The sequence below is a fragment of the Sylvia atricapilla genome, chromosome 9 (genome assembly GCF_009819655.1).
Source record: "Sylvia atricapilla isolate bSylAtr1 chromosome 9, bSylAtr1.pri, whole genome shotgun sequence".
Classification (NCBI taxonomy): domain Eukaryota; kingdom Metazoa; phylum Chordata; class Aves; order Passeriformes; family Sylviidae; genus Sylvia; species Sylvia atricapilla.
Window position 1 is genome coordinate 5,657,395 of NC_089148.1, and position 27,589 is coordinate 5,684,983.

Genomic DNA, 27,589 nt, shown 5'->3' on the forward strand with positions numbered 1-27,589 from the left:
TATTTTCATCTGATGAGAATGATTCCCTGATTCCTAAGAGGCAATTAGCCCTTCCCTAGGGATTGAACCAAAGTGCTTTAACACTTTGAGAATCAGAGTAAAACACTGGTCCCTTTTGTCTGCAGCTGGTTTAGAGTCACAGAGCTGTAAACAAAGCAATCCTTCTGTTGCAGGAGAGTAGTCAGAGGGGTGGAACCCATAGCCTTGAATGTGGCAGCCAGTGTGCTGATGCGGGAAAAATTCAAAGGAAAAATGTAGGCTGAATTTTAAAAGTCACTGAGGATGACCTCTGTGGGTTTATTAGCTGAGGCCATGAATGAGGCAGGCTCTTAGAGTTGGAGTCACTTGACAGAGTTCCTCAAACCAGCTTTGTTCAGTGAAATCCATGAAAGGCAGCCCAAAATAAAGTGTGTGCATGCAGCAGCCCTTAGAGCCCAGAAGGATGGATGCAGCCATTCCAAGTGTATTGTTCCCTATCCAGGGCCTGGTTAGCACTGGGGAGACAGTCATTGTCACTGCTTCAGAGCAGGAGAGATTCGTATGAGGGTCATTTGGGGTTTACTGCTGGCTGATAATATGTTGTTTCAAAGGCTGCACTTACTTGGCTTTTCTTTGCAGTGTCACCAAGTATTTCTGGCTCAGATGACAGCTCTCAGCTGACAGTCACCGAAGGGAGCTTGGTTAGCCTGATTTGTGAGTCCAGTGGCATCCCACCACCCAGTCTCACCTGGAAAAAGAATGGTGGGTAACTTCCAGTTGTCTTCATAAAGCAAAGGGGGTAATTCTGGCCTGCTGGGTTTTCTTTTCATCTGGTGTACATTTTAGATGGTGTATTCTGAGGAGCTCAAAGGTAGGGCTCAAATATCTGCACAGTTCTGACCTTGAGTAAAATGAACTCCTGGAGTAGATTTTTCCCTTCTCTCTGTCTCACCTTTGCTTGGATTAGGTGTTCCTAAAGGTTCAAGAGAAGTGCAGTGCTGAGATTGCTCATCTGACAAAAATGGACTGTGGAGCACTTAATATGTTTATTTACCGTGGGGCAACAGGACATCAGCATGTTGTCCCATCCCTGGAAGTGTTCCAGACCAGGGTAGATGTCTTTTGAGCAAGTGGAAGGTGTCTAGGCCCATGGCAGAGAGTTAGAATGAGGTGATCTTTAAGATTCCTTCCAACCCAAACCATTCTGGGATTGTAAAACTTGGTTGTGGATGCCAGATGTCAGGGCCAGGGTCAGTGGGAGTCCCTTAATGTGGAGTTGAGTTTCTGCCCTGTGATCCACTGCACAACACAGATTCTCTGAGCTGGTTATAAATCTGCAGCCATGGCATCTTGCCAAGTATTGAAGATGCATGCAGTTGGAGTAATTGTTTTGGGGATTCACCAAACCCTTTCTTTCATCCCTTCTTGTTCAAGAGTCGTCTGCACACCTTTTGTTTTATGGGTTAAAGTTACATTGCCAAACACCTCTTTAGGAATTGGCAGCTGAAGCCAGCTATTTTCAGCACTTTCTTTTAAGCATTGACACTGTTGGAGACAGAATATAGATAAAATAAGATAATTTGCTCTTCCAGTGTGGTAATTCTTGTGTTATTAATCAATCTAGCTTATATTCATGTTTTTTCTAAGCAGCACAATTCAATATGGTATGTACTTGAGGTAATTAATTTTGGCTTGTGGAAAGAGCAAGTTTTAATTTCAGAGCACTTTTTCCAATGCATAACATTTTCAGAGAACAGGAAGTTGTTTTAAAATCCTGTCTCTTGGAAGCCAGAAGGGCCTTGTATGACATGTAAATGCACTGCAAGGCTAATGTGTGTACACCTAATGACAGGAAGGAGACCTAAACCTGGTCTAGAAAAGCAGTTAGGAAGAGGAGTACATTTTTCAGCATGTTTGACATTTAGTGCACTTTGTAGAGGGGACTTTAAATGCACAAGAGGGAAATGAAGATTAAGTTTGTTGGAAGTATCCATGGCAGGTGCATTCCTTCTGTCACGAAGTCTCCCTGCAGTTTGGAAGGATGAAGATGGATAATCTGAGGTCTCCAAGAGTGAAGAATCTGCTCAGAGAATGCAGTGGGAGTTTGCTGTCATGTTTCTGCTGAGGATTTCCTGAGAAGAAGCCTGTGACACACAACACACAGATGGTGTGAAACCTAAATTATACATTTCTAAGCACTGGCTGTGCTGGCTGAGATATTATACACTGAAAAATGAGTCACATGTTACTGAAAGTGCTGAGCTTTCTGTTCAGTGGAGGTGTTCCAAAGTCTGGATGGATGTGAGGGAGAGTCAGCATGCTTCAGCTCAGGGTATCCTATGAAGTCAGTGGTTAATACACAAAGTCTTCAGAATCTGCTTGTGCCAAGTTCCTACTCTCTGGGAAAACTCTGTCAAGAGAGTACTTCTAAAATGGGCAATTGTGCAACTCAGTCTTTTTGAATGACCCAGTGGACTTCACACCATGTGATTTTTATTTGCTCCTGGCCACTTGTGTGGTTTTATGTGACAGAAGGTCTCTTGCAGGCTCTCCTGTGGTGCCGGAGCCATCGGGCAGGGTGCGGGTGCTGTCTGGGGGCAGACAGCTCCAGGTTGCAGTTGCTGACAGGTCTGATACTGCATCTTACACCTGTATTGCTTCAAACGTGGCTGGGAGTGCCACCAAAGAGTACAGCCTGCAAGTGTACAGTAAGTGCCAGGAAAACTCTGATCACAGTTTACCAGTTCTGCAATAACGTTATGGGAGTGTGGGCTGGGCAGTGATGCTGAACTGCAGGGTCTCCGGAGATGGAGTGCTGGCTGTAGGACAGTTTACAGGCAGTTCAAAGAGAGTGTTATGTCATTAAAATTTTGGCAGTTTGGACCTGTAGCTTGACCAAGACATTGCATATCCCTGTTGAAAGTGCACAGTCCACAGATGTAACCCCTTTAGTCTTGTCCCCAAGCTGCAATAGAGATGACAACTGACTGAACTTAGATTTTCCTTCATTCCTTTAGACTTCACTGTATTTTTGTTAGGAATAAAAGGAGGTATTTTTAAACAATCCCACAGAGAAAAAAATCTTCCAAAATCCGTAGGTGCCGGGGCAGTCTTTTTAAATTTAATTTTTTGTCGCTAGACAGACATGAAAGAACCACACTCACACCATCAGGTTGTCAGAGCAGAAAGAGAGCTTTATTATTTCGACTTCGATATATATAGTTTTTGGAGTTTGGTCAGGGATTGGTCAATGAGGTTGACACCTCTCTGACCCCACTGGTCAAACTAGATGTCCATCAATTGTCCTTCCTCAGAGAGGAATGCGAAAATATCCACTTTGTTTATATTACAATGCGTAAGAAACTCCAGTACAAAAATGTAAGCATCCGAAGGATCAAAAAGATCATGGTGACAATTTTTTCTCTTGTTTGCATTTTAAAAATTGCCTGTAAGTTAACATTTTAAAGAACATTTTTAGGTTTTGCTGTTGGGAGAGGGGAAAAGGAAGTGATTTGCCCTTTACTGGCCCTGCTGCTCTGGAAAATCTACTCAGCAGCAGGTGAAGATTCTGAAGTGCAGTGTCCAGTTGATTCCTACACTGTGTCCCTTGTTTTTCCCTAGCTCGACCAACTATATCCAACAGCAGTCCCCACCCTTCAGAGGTGGTTGTCACCCAGGGGAGTGAGATCTCCCTGGAGTGCGAGGCTCAGGGCGTTCCCGAGCCGGCAGTGACGTGGCTGAAGGACGGGCAGGCTGTGGGCAGTGGCAGGGAGGTGGCAGTGCTGGCCGGGGGCCGTGTCCTGCGGCTGGAGCGCGTCCGGGTGTCCGACAGCGGCCGCTACGTCTGCGTGGCCACCAACGCCGCGGGGCTGGCCGACAGGAGGTACCACCTCAGTGTCCACGGTGAGTGCAGCCCACCTGGGGCACAGGAAACTCAGCGCTGGGTGGGCAGGCAATGGTCTGGAGCATCTGCTGCAGGGGACGCAGCTCCAGTTGTGGTGTTAGGAGAAGCCCAAATCCAAGTTTATCACTCCTGAATATTTTAAAATTGTAGCCCTCTTTCTGTTACTATCAATCTATCCCGAGCTGCTTCATTGCCCAAGATAACCTGGATATGGTACAACTTTACATGATATTAGAGTGAGTGTCATGGTGGGAAATATTCCATTGTGGGAGAGAGAAATTAAGGTTTAACCAAGACCACCCTGCTGCTCGCCCTCACCAAACCAATGTTTGGGTGACACAATGTTTTGTGAGCAAAATGAATTTGTATTTGCTCTGAAGTATGGCTTTTCCTTACTCTTTGCTGTAGTTCCCCCAAGTATTGGTGGTTACCTGCAGCTGCCTGAAAACATCAGCACTGTGGAGAAGAATCCCATCTCCCTGGTCTGTGAAGCCTCAGGAATTCCCTTGCCAACAATAACGTGGCTCAAGAATGGGTTGCCCATCACCTTGAACAGCTCGGTGCGAATCCTTTCAGGTACAAAAGCTGGATTGTAGATGGCAACATCTCACTTTGTCATGCCCAGAAATACATTTCATTAGCTCTCCTATTTATTTTTCTCCCCCTCTTCCTCATCACAGTTGTTTTCCCATTTAAAGAGGAAAAAAATCTTTGAAAGAACAAATTACAAAAACCAAAGCACATCTTTAATTTCTGTGGGTCTGTCTATGAAACCAAAGGGAGCCTCAGAGATGAGTTCACGTAAAAGCATTTCTGGCTTTGTTGTTTCTTTGACCTTGGGTTTGCCACTGGCAAGTAGACATCTCATGATAATAAATTTTGATAGAGTTTCTAATACTCTGTGACAGCCACGATGCAAAGCCTGCATCATGAACCTAAGAAAACTGTCAGACAGGTAAAGAGCTGGAAGGTATTTAAGAGCTCAGCTAGGACTGTATTTGAAGCTAATAAGCTTCTGGATATTTTAATGAGTGCAGCTTTTAATGTTACAGATTACAGGGCTCCTGTCCTCTGCTTTCCCATTTTTGCATATGGTGTGTGGAAAAAGGAGTGGGTGTGTGATTATTTCCCAGCATAAACCTGGCTCTGGGAGCTGCTCTGCATTCCCCTTTGTGGTTAATTTGCCATCAACAAAAATAAGGTCTTCTGGGCTTGATTGTTTCTGTCCTGTCTGTTGCTTTCTACACCCACACTAATCTCACCTCCCGGATCGTGAGTCAGGAAGGGAGAGACAAAAAGATGTTTATTGTCTCTGGATGTTGGCTGTGTGGGAGGGGAAACATGCCAGGGCTCAGGGCTTTGTTTTCCTCCAAACCTTGTGCTTCAGAAAGCTACACGTTGTGGTAGTGAACTGCAGTCAGCATGGCACTTGGAACTTTATTTGTGCGTGTACAGCTGTAAAAAAACAACAAAAACAAAAATCCTCTTCTAATTTTGGAGTTAAATACTTTGTCAAAGTGAGATTTCAGTTCTGTTAATAGAAAACATACTTGGCATTGTAGATAATTTCAGTGTGTGGCCACAGTGCTGGCAGCTTTTAGTCTGTTAATTCAGATCATGGAATCATAGAATATCCTGAGCTGGAAGGGACCCACAAGGACCATCCAGTCCAACTCCTGGCCCTGCACACCCCAACAGCCCCACCCAGTGCTTGAGAGCATTGTCCAGATACTGATATTTGCTTTTGATTATCCCTTCCTGCATATCTTCTAGGAAAAAAATAAAAATCCACTGTACCCCACCTGCTTCCCATGCAGCCCGTGCCCTAAGCTGCACATGGGCTTTAGGAAGGAGCAGAGCTTTTGCTTAGCCACATGTAGAAAATCTGTCCTCTCTCAGCACTGGAGGGCTGGGTGTGCTCTGGTGTGTGATGCCAGGGGAGGTCACAGTCTCCTGCAGGCAGGTTTCTGCTTCTGCTTTGGCCTTGTGCAGGGATGGATGGGAGGAGGGATCAGGGAGACACGAGGCTGGAGGACCTGAGCCTCCCTCAGTCAGGCAGGATTCCTTGGGCAGGGGCACATCCAGTAACCAGCTCAGCAGTTTACTCCTCCATGTGCATGACCAGGATCATCACTTCCTGGGCTGTGTCCCAACAGTGATGGCCACAGGCAGGAGCTGCCCTGGGCAGGTGTGCTGTGGGTGAGTGGATGGTTGCTGATGGGAGAGCTGATGACCAGAAACTGGGGAAAGCTGCAGGCTGGCTGCCACCTTTGGCTTCACACTCAAATGCTCCCTGATGTCTGTTCTGCTGTTCCTCTGCCAAAAAGCAAGGAAAGAGAAGTTACTCTGTGATGGCAAAGCAGAGGTATTCCTGATCCTTGGTCAAACATACTTGCAAAACTTCTTTTTAAATGAACGTGTCTGTGCAAAGGTGACTTGACAACTACAGAGTTAGGAAGAATCTGTTCTTTTTAACCATTGCATCTAAACCAGTGCTATTATCAGCTATTATTATTATTGATGGCACAATTAATGCAAATGCTAGAAGGGAGAAGTAGAATTTTATTCCTTAAGGGGTATTTATAACACAAGGCATTTATAGAAATAAGCTTTTTTTGTGTGTACACACATAAAAAGCACCAGTGAGGCATTATTAATTTTCCTGAATATTCGTCTGGAACCTCAGAATAGCAAAGCACTCTTGTGAGGGAAAACCTTTTCTTGTGAGTGAAAACCCTGCTGTCTGAAGCGTTGTGTGGCATCCCAGTTTCCTGCCTAGAAGTGTGTGTTGCAAGCATAGCATTTCTGCCACATCCCAAATGCCATTCCATGAATCCCAGTGCAGTGGAGCAGGGAGTGTGTGCAGGGAGGAGCAGGGTGTGTGTGCCCTGCCCAGCCCTGGGGGGATGTGTTGGGGGGCAGAGCAGGGTGTGTGTGCCCTGCCCAGCCCTGGGGGGATGTTGGTGTGTCAGAGCAGGGTGTGTGTGCCCTGCCCAGCCCTGGGGGGATGTGTTGGGGGGCAGAGCAGGGTGTGTGTGCCCTGCCCAGCCCTGGGGGGGATGTGTTGGGGGGCAGAGCAGGGTGTGTGTGCCCTGCCCGGCCCTGGGGGGATGTTGGTGTGTCAGAGCAGGGTGTGTGTGCCCTGCCCAGCCCTGGGGGGATGTGTTGGGTGGCAGAGCAGGGTGTGTGTGCCCTGCCCAGCCCTGGGGGGATGTGTTGGGGGGCAGAGCAGGGTGTGTGTGCCCTGCCCAGCCCTGGGGGGATGTGTTGGGGGGCAGAGCAGGGTGTGTGTGCCCTGCCCAGCCCTGGGGGGATGTGTTGGGGGGCAGAGCAGGGCTCTGATGCTGTCCTGGCTGTCTCAGGGGGCCGGACACTGCGGCTCAGCCCCGCGGGCGCGGCGGACGAGGGACGTTACACGTGTGTGGTGACCAACGCTGCAGGGGAGGCCAGGAAGGACTTCCACCTCTCTGTCCTGGGTGAGTACCTGCTCAGGTTTGGGGCAGCACAAGAGAGGGGTTTGTACAGGAAGGGGGAGGGTATTCTGTATACTTTGCTAGTATTTTAAAAAATATTATGCCAAACCCCACGTCCTTAGGGAGAAAAAATAAGTGATTTTGATACCACAGACAGAAAATCAGGTTGTAAAGGAAAGCTTCTTGTACATAGAATCATAGAAACCTGGAAGGATTTAAGTTGGAAAGGACCTTAAAGCACATCTCATTCTAACCCCACCGCCCCCCATAAGCACGACTATCCCAGGTTGCTCCAAGCCCTGTCCAGCCTGGCCTTGGGTGCTTTCAGGGATGGCACCCTGTGCCAGGGCCTCCCTACCCTCACAGGGAAGGATTCCTTCCCAATATCCCATCTATCCCTGTCCACTGGCATTAGGAAACCATTTCCCCTTGACCTGTCCCTCCAGGTTCTTGTCCAAAGTCCCTCTCTAGCTCCAGAAAGGGGCTCCAAAGTCTCCACAGAGACTTCTCTTCTCCAGCTCCAGGATCAGCAACAACTCCAATACAGTGGAAACCTTCAGTCAGCAGAGCCTTTAGTATGACAGAAGAAATAAACCAATGTGGTAGGGCATGATCCTGTTGATGAGATCTCAAGTACTTGGACCAGGAGTTGTCCAGCAGGCTCTTGAGGTGCTATTTGAAACCATTAATGTATTATTTTATCCCATTGCTTAGTATTGCAAGTCAGTATTTTCCTCAGAAAACCTTACTTTTCAGTTTGGTAGCTGTTATTTTTATCAATAACTGTCAGGCCTGGCACAGTGCAGGTTTTCTCTCAGCATTTCTGTGTAGAATTTTGTTCTCAGTTTCCTTTCTCTGAGGAGCTGAGCATCCTCTTCCCTTGCCTTAAGCTGTCTTGGGCATATTCAGCCTGTAAATGATAACTCCCATTCAAGTCAGTTCATGTTTATTTGATGAGCTCATGGAAGTGTAAGTGTGGTAGAATAGAAGAGATGGGTAAACACTGGAAAGCATTCATTGTCAGACTGTTTTCTTTGGAGGGTTTTAGTGGCAGGGTGTTCTTGAGGATTCTGGGAATCTCTATTGCATAGGCTTTGTTTTCCTTGAAGAAAAATGCTCAGTGAAGCTGATTTCAAGTGGAAAATTCCATTGTTCTGTCTTCTCTTCCCTCCCCCCAGTGATTTCTTTGTCTTTCTAGAGGAAAGTTATGGAATGGGGCCTGAAAGTGGCACAGAATCCTCACCAGTCACTGTCAGTGGGAACTGTACACAGACATGCTAGAGTTTTTTCTGGGTTATTGTAGGAGGCACAGCATTTTGCAGGCAGAGCTTGGTGTAATAAGCACAATATTTATATATTTGAAAAGGGTTTGGTGTGGCTTTGCCATATTTTTGAAATTAAGATGTGTTGATGACTTACTGTATTGTTTTGGAGTCAAAGCGATGAGTTACTGTCTTTGTTTATGAATAGTAGTAACTTCTGGCCTGACTTAAGTCCTGAGCTTTATGATTTTAAGTTTTGTTTCCCCCATCTGTTTCCTTCACTCTAGTTTGAACCCTTCATTAGTTATCAGAAATCTGGTGTGATGTTCTTGTCTCTGTTGACAGTGAATTCTGCATATTTCCATGATTCTTACTTAAATAAAATATTTGCTTCCAGCAACAAGCTAGATCACAAATAAGCTGTTAAATATATTTTAATTCCTTTCTTCTTAGGTCTTCTGTCTAGGCTGAAAGTTTGCATTTTGCAGAATTGAAGCATAAATCTGGCTCCTTACTCTGACATTTTTGTTACAAAATTTCCTGTATCTCCTGGAGATGGAGCTGCTTTCTGATAACTACAGGTCGTCTTTTTAGCCTGTTACACTCCATGCCTACTTTGACTTGTAGTGCTAGTTTCTTTTGGCCTGATCTACAAATGCCTCTGTCTTGAAAGAAAAAAATTGATCACAGCTTTTAACCACCACAACTACTCCCCAGTACACTCATAATCTGCCCTCCTCATCCAAAAGCACTTGCTCACCAGGATAATTTGGAAACATGTCAGCCACATCAGCCATACAGTAGGAGTTTCCTTGCCTTGGGTTGGCTGTTTGGGGTATAGGTATTTTAGGGGTATAGGTATTTTAGGGGTTTTATCTTCTACTTCTCTAGAGAAATGTAATTTATACCACAGCAAGGTGTCTTTACACCTATGTAGTGTGTTCATTCCCATATGGAATTAGCTGCATTTGCAGAGAACACTGATGAGCTGTGGCACAGCATCTGCTTTTTGGGAATCTGTTGTATTGCTCTCGGGTTTTTAATGGCGGTTACTGTGTAACCAAACGCAATCAGTGGTGAGTTTGTTTTCCTAGTCCTGTGTTCCCGGGCTCATCCCTGCTAGCAGCAGCATCAAGCAGCCTGTTGTATTTCAGTGTTGCAAGGAATTCATGCTGATGTGGTGTCCTTGCTTGTTGCAGTGCCTCCAGGGATTGTGGGTGAAAATGCACTGGAAGATGTGAAGGTGAAAGAGAAGCACGGAGTTACCCTGACCTGTGAGGTGACAGGTAAAAGAACAGTTTATGATTTACCTGTGCTCACCAAAGCCATGGTCAGAGCACTGCCGGTGCTGCACTACCTGTTTTATATGGGATTTGAGTTCAGTGGGATTTTTAAATCTCAGATTTAACTGTGATGCTTAGAGCAGGACTAAACACTCCTTGTAAAGGTTGGATGAGATGAACCAAGAGGGATGTTGCTGTGATACTTCTTCTCCAAAGGCCTGTGGCATTTCAGAGGAGGTGTATATCACTTCAGGAAGTTCAGAGACTTCAGAATGCACATTCCAAAACTTCTCTCCTTGAAAGTACATGAAAAGCACACCTGAAACTGTATTTTCCTATTTCTCAGAAATCTTGGTATATCCTGGAGGTTATGCACCAACTCATGTTTGCCATTTTCCTGACTCCATCAAGGGAACCCCGTGCCTCAGGTGACGTGGCTGAAGGACGGGCAGGCTGTGGCTGAGGCTGGAGATGCCAGGATCGTGTCCCGTGGGCGATCCCTGCACATCTCTGAGGTGCAGCTGCTGGACACGGGCCGCTACACGTGTGTGGCATCCAACACTGCTGGGGACAGGAGCAAAACCTACAGCCTCAACGTGCTTGGTGAGAGCTGGGCTGCCTCTGCCAGGCAGACAGGCAGCTCAGGAAGAGAGTGCCACTGGAATTCTGTAGGGCTTCATCGACAGCAGTGCACAGGTTGCTTGTCTGTGATTAGAATTTTATGCCTTATCGACAAGTGATGGTTTAATAGAAACACCAGTGCTGTGCTTTAGACAACAGAGCTGGAGCATAGGGAGCCTTCACGGGATATCATCCCTAAATCCCAAAGTGCTCTCCCAGACAGCACTTTGGCTTATTGTGATTCAAGGAAGGAGCATCTGAAGGGCGTTTCAGGTTGTGATCTGTTCAGAAAAGCTGAAACCATCTGCGCTTCTTTTTTTGTTTTGTTTTGTTTTGTTTTTGTTTTTTCCATGAGGGTTATTGCACAACGAAGTGCAAACAATGGTGAGTTTGTTTTCCACAGCCTTGTTCCTAGGCCCATCCCTCCTTCCAGCAGCTCTGCTCAGGGAGTGGTGGCTGGCTTCCTAGGGACCTGTGCTTGACAAAGTCATGGGTGGGAGTGAATTCCACAGGTTTGGGATCACTGCTGACTTTAGGACAAAACATAAAACCAGCTGACTGTTTTCTGGGTCTGGGTTCTGGTGCTCCTTGTAGGACTGCTTTCCAGCTAGCTGAGGCTGCAGCCAGATTCCTAGACAGAGCAGGGACCAGAAGACAGGCTTTTCAGAGAGAGGCTTTCCTCCCTGTGGTTACTGATTTTGTTGTTCCCAGTGGCTCCAAGCATTGTGGGAGCAGACAGTCAAGGGAATGCAGAGGATGTCACCGTTATCCTCAACAGCCCCACTTCACTGGTCTGTGAAGCTTATTCCTACCCCCCAGCCACCATCACCTGGCTGAAAGATGGGAATCCCTTAGAGTCCAGCAGAAACATCCGCATTCTGCCAGGTAAATTCTGTTCTTACTGAGAAATAACACCTGATTATTTTATTGCATGTTTTTCTGTTACAGCCTTCTTTAAAAATCAAAGGATATATTTCTATTAAGTACAATGCATTGGCACAGGTTGCCTAGAGAAGCTGTGGCTGCCCCATCCCTGGAAGTACCTGAGGCCAAGCTGGATGGGGCTTGGAGCAACCTTGAACAGTGGAAAGTGCCCCCGCCCATGAATGGGCTTTAAGTTTCTTCCAGTCCAAACTATTCTGGGATTCTTTGTACTTCTCTAGAACTTCCCATTCCAATATTTTTAAGTACTTCACAATTACCTGATTGTTTATTTGTGTTTTATTATGTGTTTATCCTTTTGTACCATCAAGCAGAATAATGAGAAGATTCATATGAGTTAATGATGAATGTAAATGACTTGCAAATAAGTGTGGAAATCAGATGGAGAGAGATATAGATTGATAGACAACGAGGTGGGGTTTTTCCAGGTCATTAGTAGTTTGCCATTTTTAGCTAGTAGAACAACTTTTCCCTAGTACCTGTGGAGGTGGAAAATGGGAACAAGCTTCAGAGGGAACACTGGAGTACTGTAGATATACGAGTACCTTACCTTGTTAACTGCAAGTGTTCAAAGAAAGAGTGAGTCCTGGTTAAATATATAAAAGAAATTCCCTTCACAAATATCTTGATGAAATTTCATAACAAATTTCCCAAGAATCCATAAGCCACAGGAGTTTTGATCCGCAGCACTGCCATGAATCATGCAATCATTTGTTACACGTAGTAGTGAGCAGTCAGGTTTTCTGCTCTTCAGAGGGCAGATTTTGGACCAAAGGGTTGGAAATGTGCTGCAGGAAGTATTTAAATAACTGGGAAGCAAGAGGATGGTGTTAGTGCTGTTAAAGGTTGGTGTCTTTGGCAGGTGGGAGGACCCTGCAGATCCTGAATGCCCAGCAGGACAGCGCTGGAAGATACACCTGCATAGCCACAAATGAGGCTGGGGAGACACTGAGGCACTATGAAGTGAAAGTCTACAGTACGGCAATGCTTTCAGTTTTTGAAATTTCTTTTAATTTTGCATTCTTCCATTTTCCCATTTGTCTGTCCTGGTGAATACAAGATTTACTATTAATGGCGTTGCTGAGCAAACATCTGCATTAGCTCCTGGCATCGCTGGAGGAAAGACATCAGAAAAGTTAATTGTTGCATCCTTTGCAATGCTACAGTTGCACTAAGAGCCTTTATGTCACCCAGGGGAGGACATTTAAGAAACACTGAACTCCTGTTTCCTCTGATATCAGCTTATTTTGGTGCTGATTTTCAAGTCAGATGAGTGCAGCCCAATGGGACATGTGAGCAGAGAATCTCCTGAGCACAGAAAGCATTGTAGAAAAAACAGGAGAGGGTGTCTAACATCTAGTAGGGTACTTCATTGGGGAAGGTAAAACAGGAGGATACTATTTTTATATCCTTCCATAAGATTCCATATGCACAAAAGTTTTCTTATTCAAGTCTTTCCACCAGCATGTTATCCTTTGAGCATCTCTACTTAAATACTCAATTTTAATGCTCAGGCTCCTCATTATGGGCTCGATCAAGCATGGTTTTTACCTTTTTTGTTTAAATTTCCCAGTCTGATTTGGAATTGGTTTGCTCCCTTACAGTAACCATACTGTAACTTAATTACACTAAGTCCCTAATAAGGCACTACTGGATTTGGAATAACGAGAAGATGATAGAAATGTTCATTTCTAATGCATGACTATGGGGGAAAGTAACACCCTCCACCCCTGAATGCCATTGCAACTGTCAGTTATTAGAATACTGTAAGTATTAGGGGAAAACTTAAAAATTCCCAGTGGGAAAAAAAAGCAGAAAATGCGCTGAAAGCATTTTTTATGATTTCAAAAATATTATGAGACCAAGCCGGGGGGTAGCTGAAGAATTTTGAAACATTCTATTTTCCTCCTGATTCAGAAAGAAACAGGATTTTGCAACACTGGGATTTCAGTGGAAATGTTGGGTTTTGACCAGTTACCCTGAGTTTGGACTTGTGATCTAACATATGTTTCTGGGAATATTAGTTTCCATTAAAATGCCCTTTAATGACTACAGTACCCTGAACTTTGTAGAATTAATGCCAGGCACATAATAATGAAGTGCTGTAGTAGGAAAGGGCTGTAGTCAGGCTTGCATTTTTAAAAACCTGTTTGTTTAAGTGTTAAACACAATTTTGTATATTTTTGTACATAGTAACGGTACTAAAAAAATGGCTGAAAATACACATATGTATGTATATAAAAGTAATAATTTGGCTGTGGGCAAGGGGCAGTTTATTGGGGGAATGCACTTGCTTTCCTGGAGATTATCATCTGGGAGCTCTCTTTTTCCAGTTAATGTTGAAATGCTGCAGCAGCCAGTAAGCCATGACAGTCTCTCTCCTCTCTGCCTTTGTGTGCAGTTCCACCCACCATTGCCAAAGGGGATATCTCAGGGACAGGGCTGTCCCCCAAGGAGGTGAAGATCAAAGTGAACCACAGCCTGACTCTGGAGTGTGAAGCTCACGCCATTCCTGCTGCTGCCATCAGCTGGTACAAGGATGGACAGGCCAGTCACAAACTCCATTCCTTCCTCTGAGGGGACATGGGACAGCTGTGTGTTCCCTTGTCCCTGGAAATAGCATCCATGCAGGGCAGCAGGAGTCACCCTCATTCCCTGCTGCTGGCAGAATCACCACCCAGCAGTTTGGGGTGTTTGCTGGCACCCAGACCTCTGCAAATGGACATCCTGGATTTTGGTGGGTGCCTGGCAGTGCCTGAGACACCGGGGCTGCAGTTTCCAGGCCTGGCAGTGGCCTGTGCTGGGAGAGGGAGTGCCCTTATTGGCAGGGGCATCCCATGGTGTGACCACAGGGCCCGTGGTTGTTGTGTAAAGCTCCCAAAGGCCCTCTTATAGATGGTTCCCTCAAGTGCTGCCCTTGCAGAAGTTGCAGAAGTTGCAGAGCCTCCCCCTCGGTCCTGGCAGAGCTCACAAAGCCACAAGAGCATCTGGCTGCTCCAAGGGGGTGAGGCACAAGTCCTGCCACACAGAGCGCTCCATGAATCCATCTGGAGAGCTTGGGAAGGGCAGGGCCACAGGGACACACTGAAATACAGCACAGGGGATTAATAAAAAAGGGACTGTGCTGCTCTTCTGTAAGAAAGGAGAGTATAATCTCTTGCTTGAGCTGTTCTTAGTAGGGCACTCATCATGGAACAGCTCTTCCTGGATGTAATAAGCATGTGGGAATAACCTGGATGGTGACCCTCTGGCTGTTTCAAGTGTGCCCTGCTGTTCTGGGATCCATGGGAGTCCTGGCTGTATTTCCAAAGAAAAACTTAATTGGGGGAGTTAGGAGGTCCCCAAAGGCAATGGCTGTGCACATGTGGCTGCCACTGGCACAACAGCTGCTGTTCCTTAGGCTGCTCTGGGAAAAGACTCTCCCTCTTGTCCATGGATTGAATGAATTTTCACCTGCAGGCCAGGAGTTCAGTGCAGACTCCCTAATCGTGGAAGCATGGGCTCATGGCATGGTTTGGGTTGGAAGGGGCCTCAAAGCCCATCCAGTTCCCCTCTTGCCATGGGCAGGGACACCTTCCACTAGACCAGGCTGCTGATGTAGATGAGCACACCTAATGTGTTCTGAACATACAGAACACATTAGTGTCACTGCAGCCTCTGCTGTCACATGTGAGCCACTTTTGGGCACAGGAATATCTGACCCTGTCTCTGTCTGTGCTGCTGCTCTGTCCATTCCATGTTCAAACCTTGTTCTTGCTGGGCAGCAGATCTGTAGGATGGGTTAGATCCATCTGTTCACCTGACAGAAAGCCGGGAGTTTTCCATGTATTGGACGCTTGGCCAATGAGTTCAGGGATTGGATCAGCCTGATTAGATCCAGTGTCACAAGAGCCCTGACCTGATGGGGATGGCATTGCTCCTCTCAGCAGCATCCTGGGGCTAGGAGTGATGGAAAATCACATCCTTGAGGAGGCCAGCCACCACGATCAGAAGGATAAAAACGGAGAGTTTCTGACAACTGTGAAAAGAAAACTGTCTTCAGGAATTTGGAGCTTGATTGAGTTTACTCATGTTGCTACCAGAGATCTGGTTATTTCTGGTGTGTTCTTTGCTGAGTATTGATTTTCATTTGAATTGCCATTGCAGCCACTGCAGGCAGATGAGCATGTCCTGATCCAGGGCAATGGCCACACCCTGCACATCAAGGAGGCCCAGGTGTCAGACATGGGGCGCTACACTTGCCTGGCCTCCAACATTGCTGGGGAGGATGAGCTGGAATTTGATGTAAATATACAAGGTAAAAGGGTAATAAAACTCTCCTGGTAGCCTGCTTTTTTAGGAATGTGGGAGTTGACACTTCTAGGTCCTTTACCCTTGTGTGGTCAAACTTAATGCTTTTGTATTTTGTGTGGCTTTGATTTCAGGGATATTTTGCTCATTGCTGACATGTAGTGATGCCTTAGGTTTTAGCTTTTATATTTTTCAGATTCTGTGCTGCCTGGGTGTGTAGGTCTGAGCCTCATAGTAAGTGTTAGTCAGCTCTCTTCAGAGTAGGTAGACAAAACAATCCTTTACCAGCTTGAGACCAAGGACAACTGGTTTCAGAAGTTTCAGGCCCAAAAAAAGCATAAATGGAGAGCTGAGGGGAGAGAACAAGGAGGATGGCACTTCATAACCTGAAGCTACAATTAGACAATTAACCTAAATATGCAAATGCACGAAAGCTTATAAAAGTGTGAAACCTCGTGACCAGTGATCCATTTTGTGTCCACCTTGGGTGCAGCCCTGGCCAGGCTCTTGTACTGCCCAAGAGGGGGATCCTTTAAGGCCTTTTAATAAATACCTACTTTATTCTCCTAGCACTGTCTAGTCTCTGTTCCAGGCCAGCCTTCTCAAGGCATCAGTTCTATTTGATTATATTTTTATATGTTGTATTCTGAAATCAGTACAATGATATAGCAACTCTGATCTTCCTCTAAAGGCCATGAAAAATTTTAATTTGTTTTGAACTAAGACATACTTTATTTTTCTGTTTGGATTAGTATTTAGAGGCCCCAGACATAAGCATCCTATTGGCCTACTGTGTGTAAATACAAGGAAACAATCATGAGTAATTTCTGAAAATTTAGACAAAATGAGAACTTGAGTGAAACCAGATACCTCATTGTTTAAGTATTTTCGTTGATGAATACCCTCTGTGTTTGTTACCAGGTCATCTTACACTGTTATTTATTACTCTTCAAAAAAATACTTAGTAAATTGCTCAATTGTTCGTTCTAGAAGAACTAGAATTTTCCTGGGTAACATAAAGTGAGAGGAGGGGTTGATTTAATACATTTAATTTTTATTGCTGCTGTTGAACAGTATAATACCTTCTTTATTTCTTGACTTTAAACCCAGCTATTTCTGCTGCAAAATGCTAACCTTTTTCTTCTTCTTTGTTGTAGTTCCTCCTAGCTTCCAAAAGCCTTATAAGGAATGGGAAGCTGGGAACATGGTGGATGCAGAAAGAGGTGGAGAAAGTAAAGATGTGATTGTCAACAACCCCCTCTCACTGTACTGTGAGACCAATGCTGTTCCTCCCCCTGTGCTCACGTGGTTTAAGGATGGGCATCCCCTGAGCTCCAGTGACAGAGTGCTCATCCTGCCAGGTGAGTGTTCAGCATCCTCTGGCCCTGCACCGAGGGGATCAGAGGGATGGAGCTCCTCCCCTGTGAGGAGAAGCTGTGAGAGCTGGGATTGTTCAGCCTGGAGAAAAGAAGCTTCAGGGTGACAGGGTGACCTCATTGTGGCCTTCCAGTGCCTCAAGGGGCTGACAGAAAACATGGAAAGAGACTGTTTACAAGGGATGGAGGGACAGGACAAGGGGGTATGGACTCAAATTAAAAAAGAGTGGGTTTAGATTAGATATTGGGAAGCAAGTCTTGGCTATGAGGGTGGAGAAGCCCTGGCACAGGGTGCCCAGAGAAACTGTGGCTGCTCCTGGATCCCTGGAAATGTCCCAGGCCAGGCTGGACAAGGCTTGGAGCAACCTGTAAGATGTCCCTGCCCATGACAGAAGGTTGCACTGGATGGCCTTTAAGGTACCTTCCAACCCAAACTATGATTCTGTGATTCTATGATTAAGAAATGACCTTAGTGCTGGTGTTTGTGTAGTGATGACACACCTCTCCCCTTCAGAACACTTCTTTAATGTTCTTTTCTTTAGCTAGGAATGTTTCTCTCCAGCCCTTGGCCTTAAGTTCTTTTCTTTAATTTAAGTAGTCCCTAAAATGGTGTGAATGTCACCACTGAACTCTCACAATGAATCATGGAATCACAGAACAGTTTGGTTTCAAGGAATCCTAAGGCCCATCACATTCCACCCTCTACCATGGGCAGGACACCTTCTGCTATCTCAGGTTGCTTCGAGCCCCATCCAGTCAGGCCTTGGACACTTCAGTGTGTTGCAAGATGAACTACAGCAATGATACCTTCTCTCTGATGTGTTCCTGATTTATTTCCTTATTAAATTTGCTTTGACAAAAAGATAATTGGAGTAGAAAAGCCTCTTAACCAAGGGATGAGGCATGGAAAGCATGTTTGCAGCAGAATAATGGCCACGATCTCCTACTTAAGCTCATGGGGAAGGGAAAGAGCTGCCTGCAGTCAAGAGTGTTGCTATGCAGAGATGGTTTGGGATGCAGTGTTTAAAGAAAGGCAGTGGTAAAAGGGGAGCACCTGCTTGTCCATCTTGTTCATCTCTTAAAAGAGCAATGACAAATACTCCCAAAGTGTATTCCTAAGATTTCCTCTCCTGCTGAAGGTATTTATATGGCTATGCTTTTACAAAGAATAGAGTGAAAAGTATCTGAGCCTCAGAAGTGAATCTTTTCAGTTTGGAACGGAATATTTTGTGCTTATATTTCCTTTTGCCTATTAGTTCTGTGTCATCTTACTGAGAAATATTTCTATTTTTATGAAAGAATGATGCCTGACTGCATATTGCTGCAGCATGTTCCTCCTTGATGTGGAATTAATTGCTCTTTTCTAACATTTCAATATGGGCATGGCTGCACTCCAACTCTCCGCCTGTAGAAAAAGTAGCTGGGAAATAAAAACCTTCAGCTACTTATAATTCAGACCAAATGCTGACCATTTATAAATTTGCCTGCTCAGGTCTCTGGTGGGATGTGGTGTGGAGATGATGGAGAGTGCTTGATGCTGCCTTGGATTTTTGCTTGCAGGAGGCCGGGTGCTGCAGATTGCGCGGGCGCGGCCGGGGGACGCCGGCAGATATTCCTGTGTGGCCGTCAACGAGGCGGGGCAGGACTCCATCCACTACGACGTCCGAGTGCTCTGTGAGCTTCCCTTCTCCTCTGAGGGCCAAAAGAGGCTTCTGTGCAAAATGACTAACCACTGTAGGCCAGGAGTTCCTTAGTGTTTGTAATGTTTATTTGTAAATGATGGTGGTCATGTGTTTAGGGTGCTAGAGTTGCGCAGCCGTACAGAGTGTTGATCTTCTTAGTTCTGTGTGTGTAGGTTGTTATTGTAGGAACTCAGTTGTGTTACAGCTCTCACCATTCCCCAGAAAGAAAAGCATAGGTAAAAATCCAGGTTTTATCTTGGCATCTCTTGTTCTCCCTTCAGCTTCCCACTGAGAACTGTGACCAAGACTTTTCTCTCTTTCTTTATTTTGGCCATCATTTTCCACAATACCTGTAGAACTCCTGAAGGGAACTGATGATTTGGATTAATCAACGCCTGCACAACCATTTGGATGACCTTTTTTGTCTGTTCCTGTACTCAACATTTTAGCCTTGGGAAACACTTCTTTGCCTCTATGGCAATGTTACACCACTGAAAATACTGATTTGTTTTTACAAAGGGGTCATCAAACGAAAACATCCTTTATTTTGATGGCAAGAAACACAGTGGAATAATTGGAAGATGGGTTTTCACCTCTCCTTCTCTCTGTGCTGTGATGAAGTGTAGTTCTGCTGCAGTCCTTGGAGTTAGGCTGAGTTTTTCCATCTGCAGTACTCGTGGGATGGCTTTATCTTTCACTGGATTCACTGGAGGTTTCACTCCTTCCTCCTGCAAACCTGGTCTAATTTCACAGCCGTCTCAGAGGTGCTGAGTGAGTGTTCTCCTCACCTTTGCTCCCTGCAGCTCCCCCATCCATCAGTGGGGCTGATGGGGACCTGCCTGAGGAGGTGACTGTGCTGGTGAGCGAGGAGGCAGCCATGGACTGCATTCCCAGTGGGAGCCCTTCCCCAAGGATCACCTGGCAGAAGGATGGCCAGCTCCTGCCAGAAGATGAGAAACACACATTTCTGTCTAATGGAAGGAGGTTACAGGTAGTGTAACCTTTTTTATACTGGAAAAACTGGGGTTTGGCAACAAAGAACTGTCTGGTTTTGCTGAGTAGAAGTATTTTCTTTCTCCCATGAGGTGCTGCAAGCATAAGGAGTTTTTGTCCTTTGTTTCTGTCCCTCACCTGCTGCTTCTCACTTCCATGTAGTTCCTCAGATCCAGCCATATGTGGGATCAGTTGAAATCACTTGCTTTTAAATATTATTGGCTTTTTTGAGAAAATAATGAAAACAGTGTATTCTGAAGAATTTCCCATTGATGAATGAAATTGAATAAACTGTGAAAGCAGAGAGCTGGGCTTTAATCCTCTCCACTTGCTTCTTTGGCAGTGAGTTGTCTATATATTAGCTCCAAAGCCATATTTTGTCTCTTTTTGCCTTAGATTTTGAATTCCCAAATAACAGATACTGGCAGGTACGTCTGCATTGCAGAAAATACAGCTGGAAGTGCCAAGAAATATTTTAACCTCAACGTTCACAGTAAGTACCCTCATCCATGATTTGTGTCTTCTGTCAAATGCTGGTTCAGCTTGGATGTGTTATTTTAGCAGAGTGCTTAGACCCCCTCAGCTTCATTCATGTGAGTTCTACGGGGTGGGATGGAGATTTTGACAGAGCAGAACTCAAATACCAGTTTAAAGTACCTTGACAACATATGGCTCTTAATACCATGTGGCTTTAGCTCCTCATAAATGTTCCGGGAAGGTGGGAATCTTTATTGAGGGAGCCTGGTGTGGTGGCTGTGTTCACCCAGTTCTGGTAGCCGAGCCCTGAAATCATGAATTAGAAGCAGGTTGGCTTATAGCCTGTTTAGATACATTCAGAAGACACATTTTTTCAAAGAAATTAATGATAGAAAGCATTAAACAAAGATACACAGCTTGTAAAAGCTTAGTTTTTAGAAATATGCCCTTTGAGATTCCTTTCTGTTCTCTACTTTTGGTTTTCTTGTGCAGTTACAATAGGGTTAAAATAAATGTTGGCTTTAAGCATCAGAAGTCTAAGACAAATACCATCAAGACATTTTTCATAAAACAGTCCCCACTGCCTTCCCTTCCCTCTCCTGATAACTTGAGAAAATCAAGACATCTCTCATTAACATTTCAGAGTAAACCCAGACTTCCCCTTCTAGTTCTGCCCACTTTCAGCTTTCCATCCTGAAGAGAAAAGAAGCATTCTTCTCACCAATTCTTCTGCACCATGTTTCAACCTGACAAGGAATACTAGAGGCTACATTCTTTTCTGCTTTATCTGATAGAAAACAAGGGCTGTCCTTTCTCCCACCTAAAGACAATACCAGCATCTCAGGAATGTGAGGAGTCAGTTTATTGCACACAGAATAATTGAATTTTTTCCTCGGTCACACATGCAGCAAATTTGCCTACTTCATGGCACAGATTTATAGCACTTTTTGCTACTCAGCAACGCATTTAGCCAAAAATAGTGTTGTCATGAGAAGAATTTGCCCTGGAGTTGTTCCCTGAGAAGTTCTTGTCTGGACAGACAGTGGAGTCTGTCCAGATTTCCTGATGTGTGAGCTTTGCTTTTGAATCAAAATATTTCACTTTTCCTGACGTTTGTATTTAAATTTAAACTTCTGTCTTAAAAATATTTGGTTTTAGCGACTATGGCTAAATACTATTCTCTTAAAAAACTATTTGCATGAAGTTTCAATTCTAACTCAACAGTATTACCAACTTAGGTCTATTTTTCTTAATGCAGTTTAATTTGAAAAATTAGAATGTAGCTGTTCAGGAAAAGACCACACAGGGTGAAGCACTAAGGAAAATGCATTATCAGTAAGCAGGAGGATCTGTGTTTTGTCAATGCCAAAAAAAAGGCTATTTCCCAGCATTTTTATGTGTTTCTAATAGTACTGCTCTCATAAATTTAAATAAAATACTAAAGATGATGCTCTTTAATAAATTGAAAAATTCACTTCTGGTCTCCAAGGTGAGTAATAAAACTAATATCACACCTTTTAAAACCTAGAAAATAAGCATCCAGATTTAAAAGAGTAGGGAAATAATGGGTAATTTTCATGCTGAGTGCTATATTTGAGCCCATGACTGTGTCTTTATGCACATACAGATATATTTGCATATGCAGATTACCTGTGGTACATTTGTGGGTGCTTTTTGGTGCAGAAATTGAAATCAACCACTGACACAATTTAAGCAAATTTCATTAAAGACAGCTGAGATTTGGCCCTGTACATTAAATTACCCGCTACCAATAATCACATCCGTGAAAAAGGAACTGTAAAAATAAATAAATACAAATAACTATCAAATGTCATCAGATAAGAATTCTCCGGTTGCTCCATTTTATCCTCTTTGTCAGGGAAATATTCTTCAGTTACTCCAAGCTGAAAAATGTGGACTGAATTCACCATTTATATGGACTGCTCTTGTTTGTGCAGTGCCCAGAGGAGCCATAAACTTGCCTTAATGACTGGTTTGTGTCACTCAAGTGACAGCAAACAGCTGGAGCATTTCAGGTGGAGATGGGCCAAAATACTTCGGTGTTTCTGTCTTTGAAGAGGAGGATTCCATGTGTTCTTTGGAAGGATTTTTCCACCCAATAAAGCCAGGAACATGCTTTTGCTTTCCTCTTAAGTGTTTTATATATCCCACTGCAAAAACATGGCAACTAGAGCTTGGGGGTTATTAAAAGGAAGAGATTTACAGTTCTTTCATTTTAAATCGTTCTTGTAGAAAGCTCACATGTCAAACTGTTCTTGATTTTAAAATTCTGGGACTTGTAAACTTAAGGAATGCACCCCTTGGAGCAGTGCTGCATGCCAAGATTTTCCAGTGCTTAGCTCACTAGTAAGCAACAGGTTTGTGTAGTTGACAGAACAACTCTGAACTGTGTCAGGAGGAATAAGGTTGGGGTCTCTGTAGGTGGAAAATGGACTGTTCCAGAGAGAACAGGACCAGCAAGGAATCAGGAAGAAGCGATGGTCATCCTGTATATCCTGACAATGGGAATTTGCTCTGTCCTGCCTCACACAGCAAATGTCCATGAGCAGTGTTAGAAAATTGTCAGTGCATTGTCAGGATCTCGTGTAAGTTCATTAGCCCTCCCAAGCCTCCAGCGCAGGACTGCTTGTGAAGTACGGGAACAGGAATGACCAGGAGATTAATTTCAGTCATATTTCCAGGTGCATCCAAAAAGCAGTGGATGATCCATTCATAGGATGTGAAAGATTTTTGCAACCTGGCCCTTTGGCAAAATGCAGCAATTCAGCTTTATTGTAGTAAATCAGGATCTTGTGGGAAATCTTTTGTGGATCCAGTGATAGATGCTATTAATGTATTTTTCTCTCCACAGTTCCTCCAAGTGTTGTTGGGACTAACCCTGAGAATCTGACTGTGGTGGTGAATAATTTCATCTCTCTGACTTGTGAGGTCACGGGCTTTCCACCTCCTGATCTCAGCTGGCTCAAGAATGGGAAGCCTATCAGTTCAAGTTCCAACACTTTCATTGTGCCTGGTGAGGAATCTCAGCTATTCTGCAGCCTTTGGGCTCAGCTTCTGTCTGGTGTGTCTTGACAGGGCCCATGGCCACTCTTTGTGGGGCACAGTGCCTGTGCTCAGCCTGTTGCACCTGCAATTCTTAACCAGCCTTTGGCATTGACACAGTCACCACAGAGGAAATGTCCAGCCTTCTCTCCTCACTCCAGGTGCTCGGACGCTGCAGATTCCCCGAGCCAAGCTGTCAGATGATGGAGAATACACTTGTACTGCCAGGAACCAAGCTGGGGAAAGCCAGAAGAAGAGCTTCCTAACCGTTCTCGGTTTGTGTTTTACTGTTTTCTGAGATAATATCTATTGCTTGGCAAGTGTGGGGAGGTTTATCTGCTTTATTGTGTTGTTTCACCAAAATGCTGAGCTGGGTGTGGGCTCCTCCCGCAGTGCCCCCGAGCATCAAGGCGCAGGGGGGAGCATCGGTGACGGAGCTGAACGTGCGCGTGGGCACCGCGGTGACCCTGGACTGCGAGTCCAACGCCATCCCAGCCCCTGTCATCACCTGGTACAAGAACAGCCGCCTCATTCCTGACTCTGCTGCCCTGGAGGTCCTGGCAGATGGGCAGACCCTGAGGATTAAGGCTGCAGAGGTGGGTCAGGCTGGGGGGAGGCTGCGTCTGCCACTGCTCTGCCCTTAGTTCACTCTTCCGTGGTGTATTGCTGTCTACTGAAGATGTGCTTCCTGGTGGCTTTTCATCCCGTGAGTTGGCAGAGGCTGTTAATGTCTCCAAACTGTAGCATTAAAGTAAGAATTCATAATGATTTCTTTTAAAACTTGTTTTTATTTCAGGTTTCTGACACAGGACAGTATGTGTGCAAGGCCATAAATATTGCAGGACGAGATGATAAAAATTTCCATCTCAATGTTTATGGTGAGCATCCTCTGCATCTTCCACAACAGTTATTATAATAACACAGACTTAGCAGATTAGGCACTTCAAAATCAGTTTACATAATACTCTTACTGCTTTCATTCAATTCACAGTGCCTCCAAGTATAGAAGGCCCTGAGCAAGAGCTGGTCAGTGAATCCATCAGTAATCCTGTCACCTTTGTGTGTGATGCTACTGGAATTCCTCCACCCACATTAGTGTGGCTTAAAAATGGAAAACCAATAGGTAACACTGTCTCATGCTTTTCAGTCTTGTTCTTCCCCTCTTTGAAGCACCACTTTGCTGTTTTCTGTCTGGTTTGTGTTTCTTCTTCATTTGTCTCTAGACAGACTCTTACGAGAATTGATTGGAATCCCTGTTTTGAAACTTGAATGGAACAATTTCTCCCAAAAGAGATTTTTGCCCCCCATAGTCTAGTTTGGAATGACAACTTGTTTATGTATTTCAGAATACTTGGATTCTCTCGAAGTTCATATTTTATCTGGTGGAAGCAAGCTTCAGATTGCTCGCTCTCAGCTCCTGGACAGTGGCACCTACACATGTATTGCCTCCAATCCAGAGGGGAAAGCTCAGAAAACCTATGTGCTTTCCATCCAAGGTGAGCAGTGGGGGAGGATGCAGGCAGCAGAACTGGTTGAACATTGGATGAATGTGACACTGTCGATGCTGGGGACACTGAGATCACATAACCCTGTAGAAAAGTGGAGAATTTGGACTGTTACTTTTGTAACCAAAGGGGAGAGTGGTTGGACAATTCAATACTTCTGGTCCAAAATTTGCATGGAAAAGAATATCCTTAAGTCCTGACAGTGGAACTTGAACAGAGTCGTGCAGGTTCTATGTGTCTGCTGCTGGTCACATCCTTCCTCCTGCTGAGCACTGAGGCAGCACACGGAGGTGGATTCAGGAGCAGTGGTACCTGTTTGTGCCATGGGAGGAGTTTGCAATGACCTACTGCCAGAATTTCCTTAGGAGTACTTCCCCCACCCCCACCTCAAATGGCAAACCCTTATTTGTTATGGAATTGTCTCCTGCCTTGCTGTGAGTCACCCTTGGTCTGCAACTGTTGTGTTTTCTTCTGCTCCTAATGACTCGTCCCCACTAATTGCACTGGTGTACCCCTGCCTGCCAGTCTTTCCCCAAGTTTGGAAATGGAATGTCAAGCTGGTTATTTGATCAAATGTGTCTGAAACTGCTTGAAATGCTCATAAATTATTAGTGGGACTGACAGTCTTGGCTTCATGGATGGCAAGACTGTCATCGTTGTTCTTTAGGAATGCAGGCTGGGAATGGCTTTGGTTAGGATGGAATTAGTGTGGCTGTTCACAGAGCTATGATGATGTTGGACACAGAATCCCCGACTGGTTTGGGCTGGAAGGGACCTTAAAGCCCATCCAGTGCCACCCCCTGCCATGGGCAGGGACACCTTCCCCTAGCCCAGGTTGCCCCAAGCCCTGTCCAGCCAAGGCTAGGACATTGCCAGGGGTCCAGGGGCAACCACAGCTGCTGAGAACCTGCACCAAGTGCTGGTGCTCATGAGCTACTGCAATGTGGCTGTTTCTAGTTCAGGTTACATTTCTTGCAACTAATTTCTTCCCTCCATTGTGCATTTCCAGTTCCTCCCAGTATTGCTGGCTCTGAGATGCCCAGCGAGGTCAGTGTCCTCCTGGGAGAGAGTGTCCAGCTGCTCTGCAATGCCACTGGAGTGCCCACCCCGGATGTGCAGTGGCTGAAGGATGGAAAAACAGTTGCCAGCGATGATTCACAAAGGATAAGGCAAGAAAAATAAGCAGACACTGCATTCTCTTCTGTAATTTGAAGGGCCCTAAGGAGGGAATATGAGGAGAGCCTGAACTGGAGCTTAGCCAGATTAAGAACACCATCTCCCTCCTTAGTGTCTATAAATCAAGTATAGTCTGTTAGTCCTTAGATTTTATAAAATTTCATTTTCTTAACAGAGATAAGTATATGATATTTATGTCTTTCTCAGTTAATAAATTCCATGAAAGTTCATCAGCTTCATGAAAGTTTATTAAGGTCACTTAGTTCCTTTGGAGGGGAAAGATCTGAGGCATGGAAACATTTTACTTGATGCTTTTCATTATGGGTCCTTCAAAAGCCTGGCTGGAGTTGAATCTTAAAACAAAGTTAAACAGGACATGTCTAGGAAAAACTTCCTAACCTATCTCTAACAAAAATATTTTGCAAAACACAATGATCAAGCTCCCAGGAGAATAGAAGTAGTTACTGAAATGTGCAGACCAGAGTGTTTATTTGCCAGGTCAGAGGAACACTAAACAATCTCACTGTACTTTGTGATGGTCCTTGTAGAGTGACTCCAGATGGCAGCACATTAAACATCTCCAGAGCTCTCACCTCAGACACAGGAAAATACACTTGTGTGGCTACTAACTCTGCAGGAGAGGAGGACAGGATTTTCAACCTGAATGTATATGGTGAGTTCTGCCAGATGTGAAATCGAAGTCTGCCCCATAATCCCATCCTTGGGAGTGCTCCCAAGGAAGAGCACAGAGGGAAGTGCCTGTCTGCAGTGGAATCCTGCATGCTCATGTTTTCTAATTTCATGTGCTGTAGATATTACACAGGATGTTCTGTCAAGGACAGAAGGGTTGAAATTGCTGGTAAATGTGTTTTGGGATAAACAGGTATTAATTCCTTTGGTGGATTTCATAATAGAGTGATTCTGCTTGTGGTGATTTTTTAATTCTTGCAGGGAAGAATATGTTGGGGCTGACTGTCCTGTGACACTGCTGTTTTGTTGTATTATCTTCCTTAGTTCCAATCAAAGTACATCAGCTAAGAGCAGAGTAGTATGAAGGGAACTGATAGTTAAAGGTCCCAAGAGTTTAAAAATGAGGGAGTGTTGGAGGAAATTGAACAGTTTGACTTCCAGTGGCTAGTGTGTGTAATCCTTTAGCAGCATAGAGAGCAGGTATTTTAAGTTGTGGAAAATGTGGTTATTAAGTACAGTGAAGGGGAGAGGGGAGAATTCTGCCCAGGCAGGGTTTCACTGCTGGGTAGGTGTCTGTCCCACTGACACAGACTCAGGGTCAGTGGGAACACAGGCATGAGCAGAGCAATGAGAGATGACCTTTGGTATCATAAAAAACAGCCCTGAATGACCACAGCCCATATTTTTGGGAAAGAATGCCTCTGCCCAACAGCAGGGAGTTTGTGCTCAGTTTATATTGGTTGAAGTCCAAGCAATAAGCAACTTAACGTTCTTATTGGTGTCACTGTCACAGTGGGTGATGGGAGCCTAACTGAGCCAGCACCTGGAGCTGCACCTGGCTGGGCTTCTTTCTGTAGTGAACCCCCAAGGCCA

General features: G+C 44.9%; 1 protein-coding gene across 1 annotated transcript in view; it reads left to right on the plus strand.

Moving 5' to 3' along the window:
* HMCN1 (hemicentin 1) overlaps positions 1 to 27,589 on the plus strand; it is a 170,972-nt gene that overhangs the window by 103,703 nt on the left and 39,680 nt on the right. Inside the window, exons 43-65 of the mRNA XM_066324684.1 lie at positions 619 to 741; positions 2,526 to 2,687; positions 3,601 to 3,882; positions 4,292 to 4,459; positions 7,246 to 7,359; positions 9,818 to 9,904; positions 10,313 to 10,504; positions 11,234 to 11,407; positions 12,327 to 12,440; positions 13,866 to 14,011; positions 15,611 to 15,761; positions 16,912 to 17,115; positions 18,691 to 18,804; positions 19,616 to 19,803; positions 20,202 to 20,298; positions 23,155 to 23,316; positions 23,507 to 23,620; positions 23,739 to 23,941; positions 24,142 to 24,223; positions 24,337 to 24,468; positions 24,692 to 24,841; positions 25,860 to 26,019; positions 26,575 to 26,699. Of these exons, the coding sequence (XP_066180781.1) occupies positions 619 to 741; positions 2,526 to 2,687; positions 3,601 to 3,882; positions 4,292 to 4,459; positions 7,246 to 7,359; positions 9,818 to 9,904; positions 10,313 to 10,504; positions 11,234 to 11,407; positions 12,327 to 12,440; positions 13,866 to 14,011; positions 15,611 to 15,761; positions 16,912 to 17,115; positions 18,691 to 18,804; positions 19,616 to 19,803; positions 20,202 to 20,298; positions 23,155 to 23,316; positions 23,507 to 23,620; positions 23,739 to 23,941; positions 24,142 to 24,223; positions 24,337 to 24,468; positions 24,692 to 24,841; positions 25,860 to 26,019; positions 26,575 to 26,699 (3,444 nt within the window). The remainder of the gene's footprint in view (positions 1 to 618; positions 742 to 2,525; positions 2,688 to 3,600; positions 3,883 to 4,291; positions 4,460 to 7,245; positions 7,360 to 9,817; positions 9,905 to 10,312; positions 10,505 to 11,233; positions 11,408 to 12,326; positions 12,441 to 13,865; positions 14,012 to 15,610; positions 15,762 to 16,911; positions 17,116 to 18,690; positions 18,805 to 19,615; positions 19,804 to 20,201; positions 20,299 to 23,154; positions 23,317 to 23,506; positions 23,621 to 23,738; positions 23,942 to 24,141; positions 24,224 to 24,336; positions 24,469 to 24,691; positions 24,842 to 25,859; positions 26,020 to 26,574; positions 26,700 to 27,589) is intronic.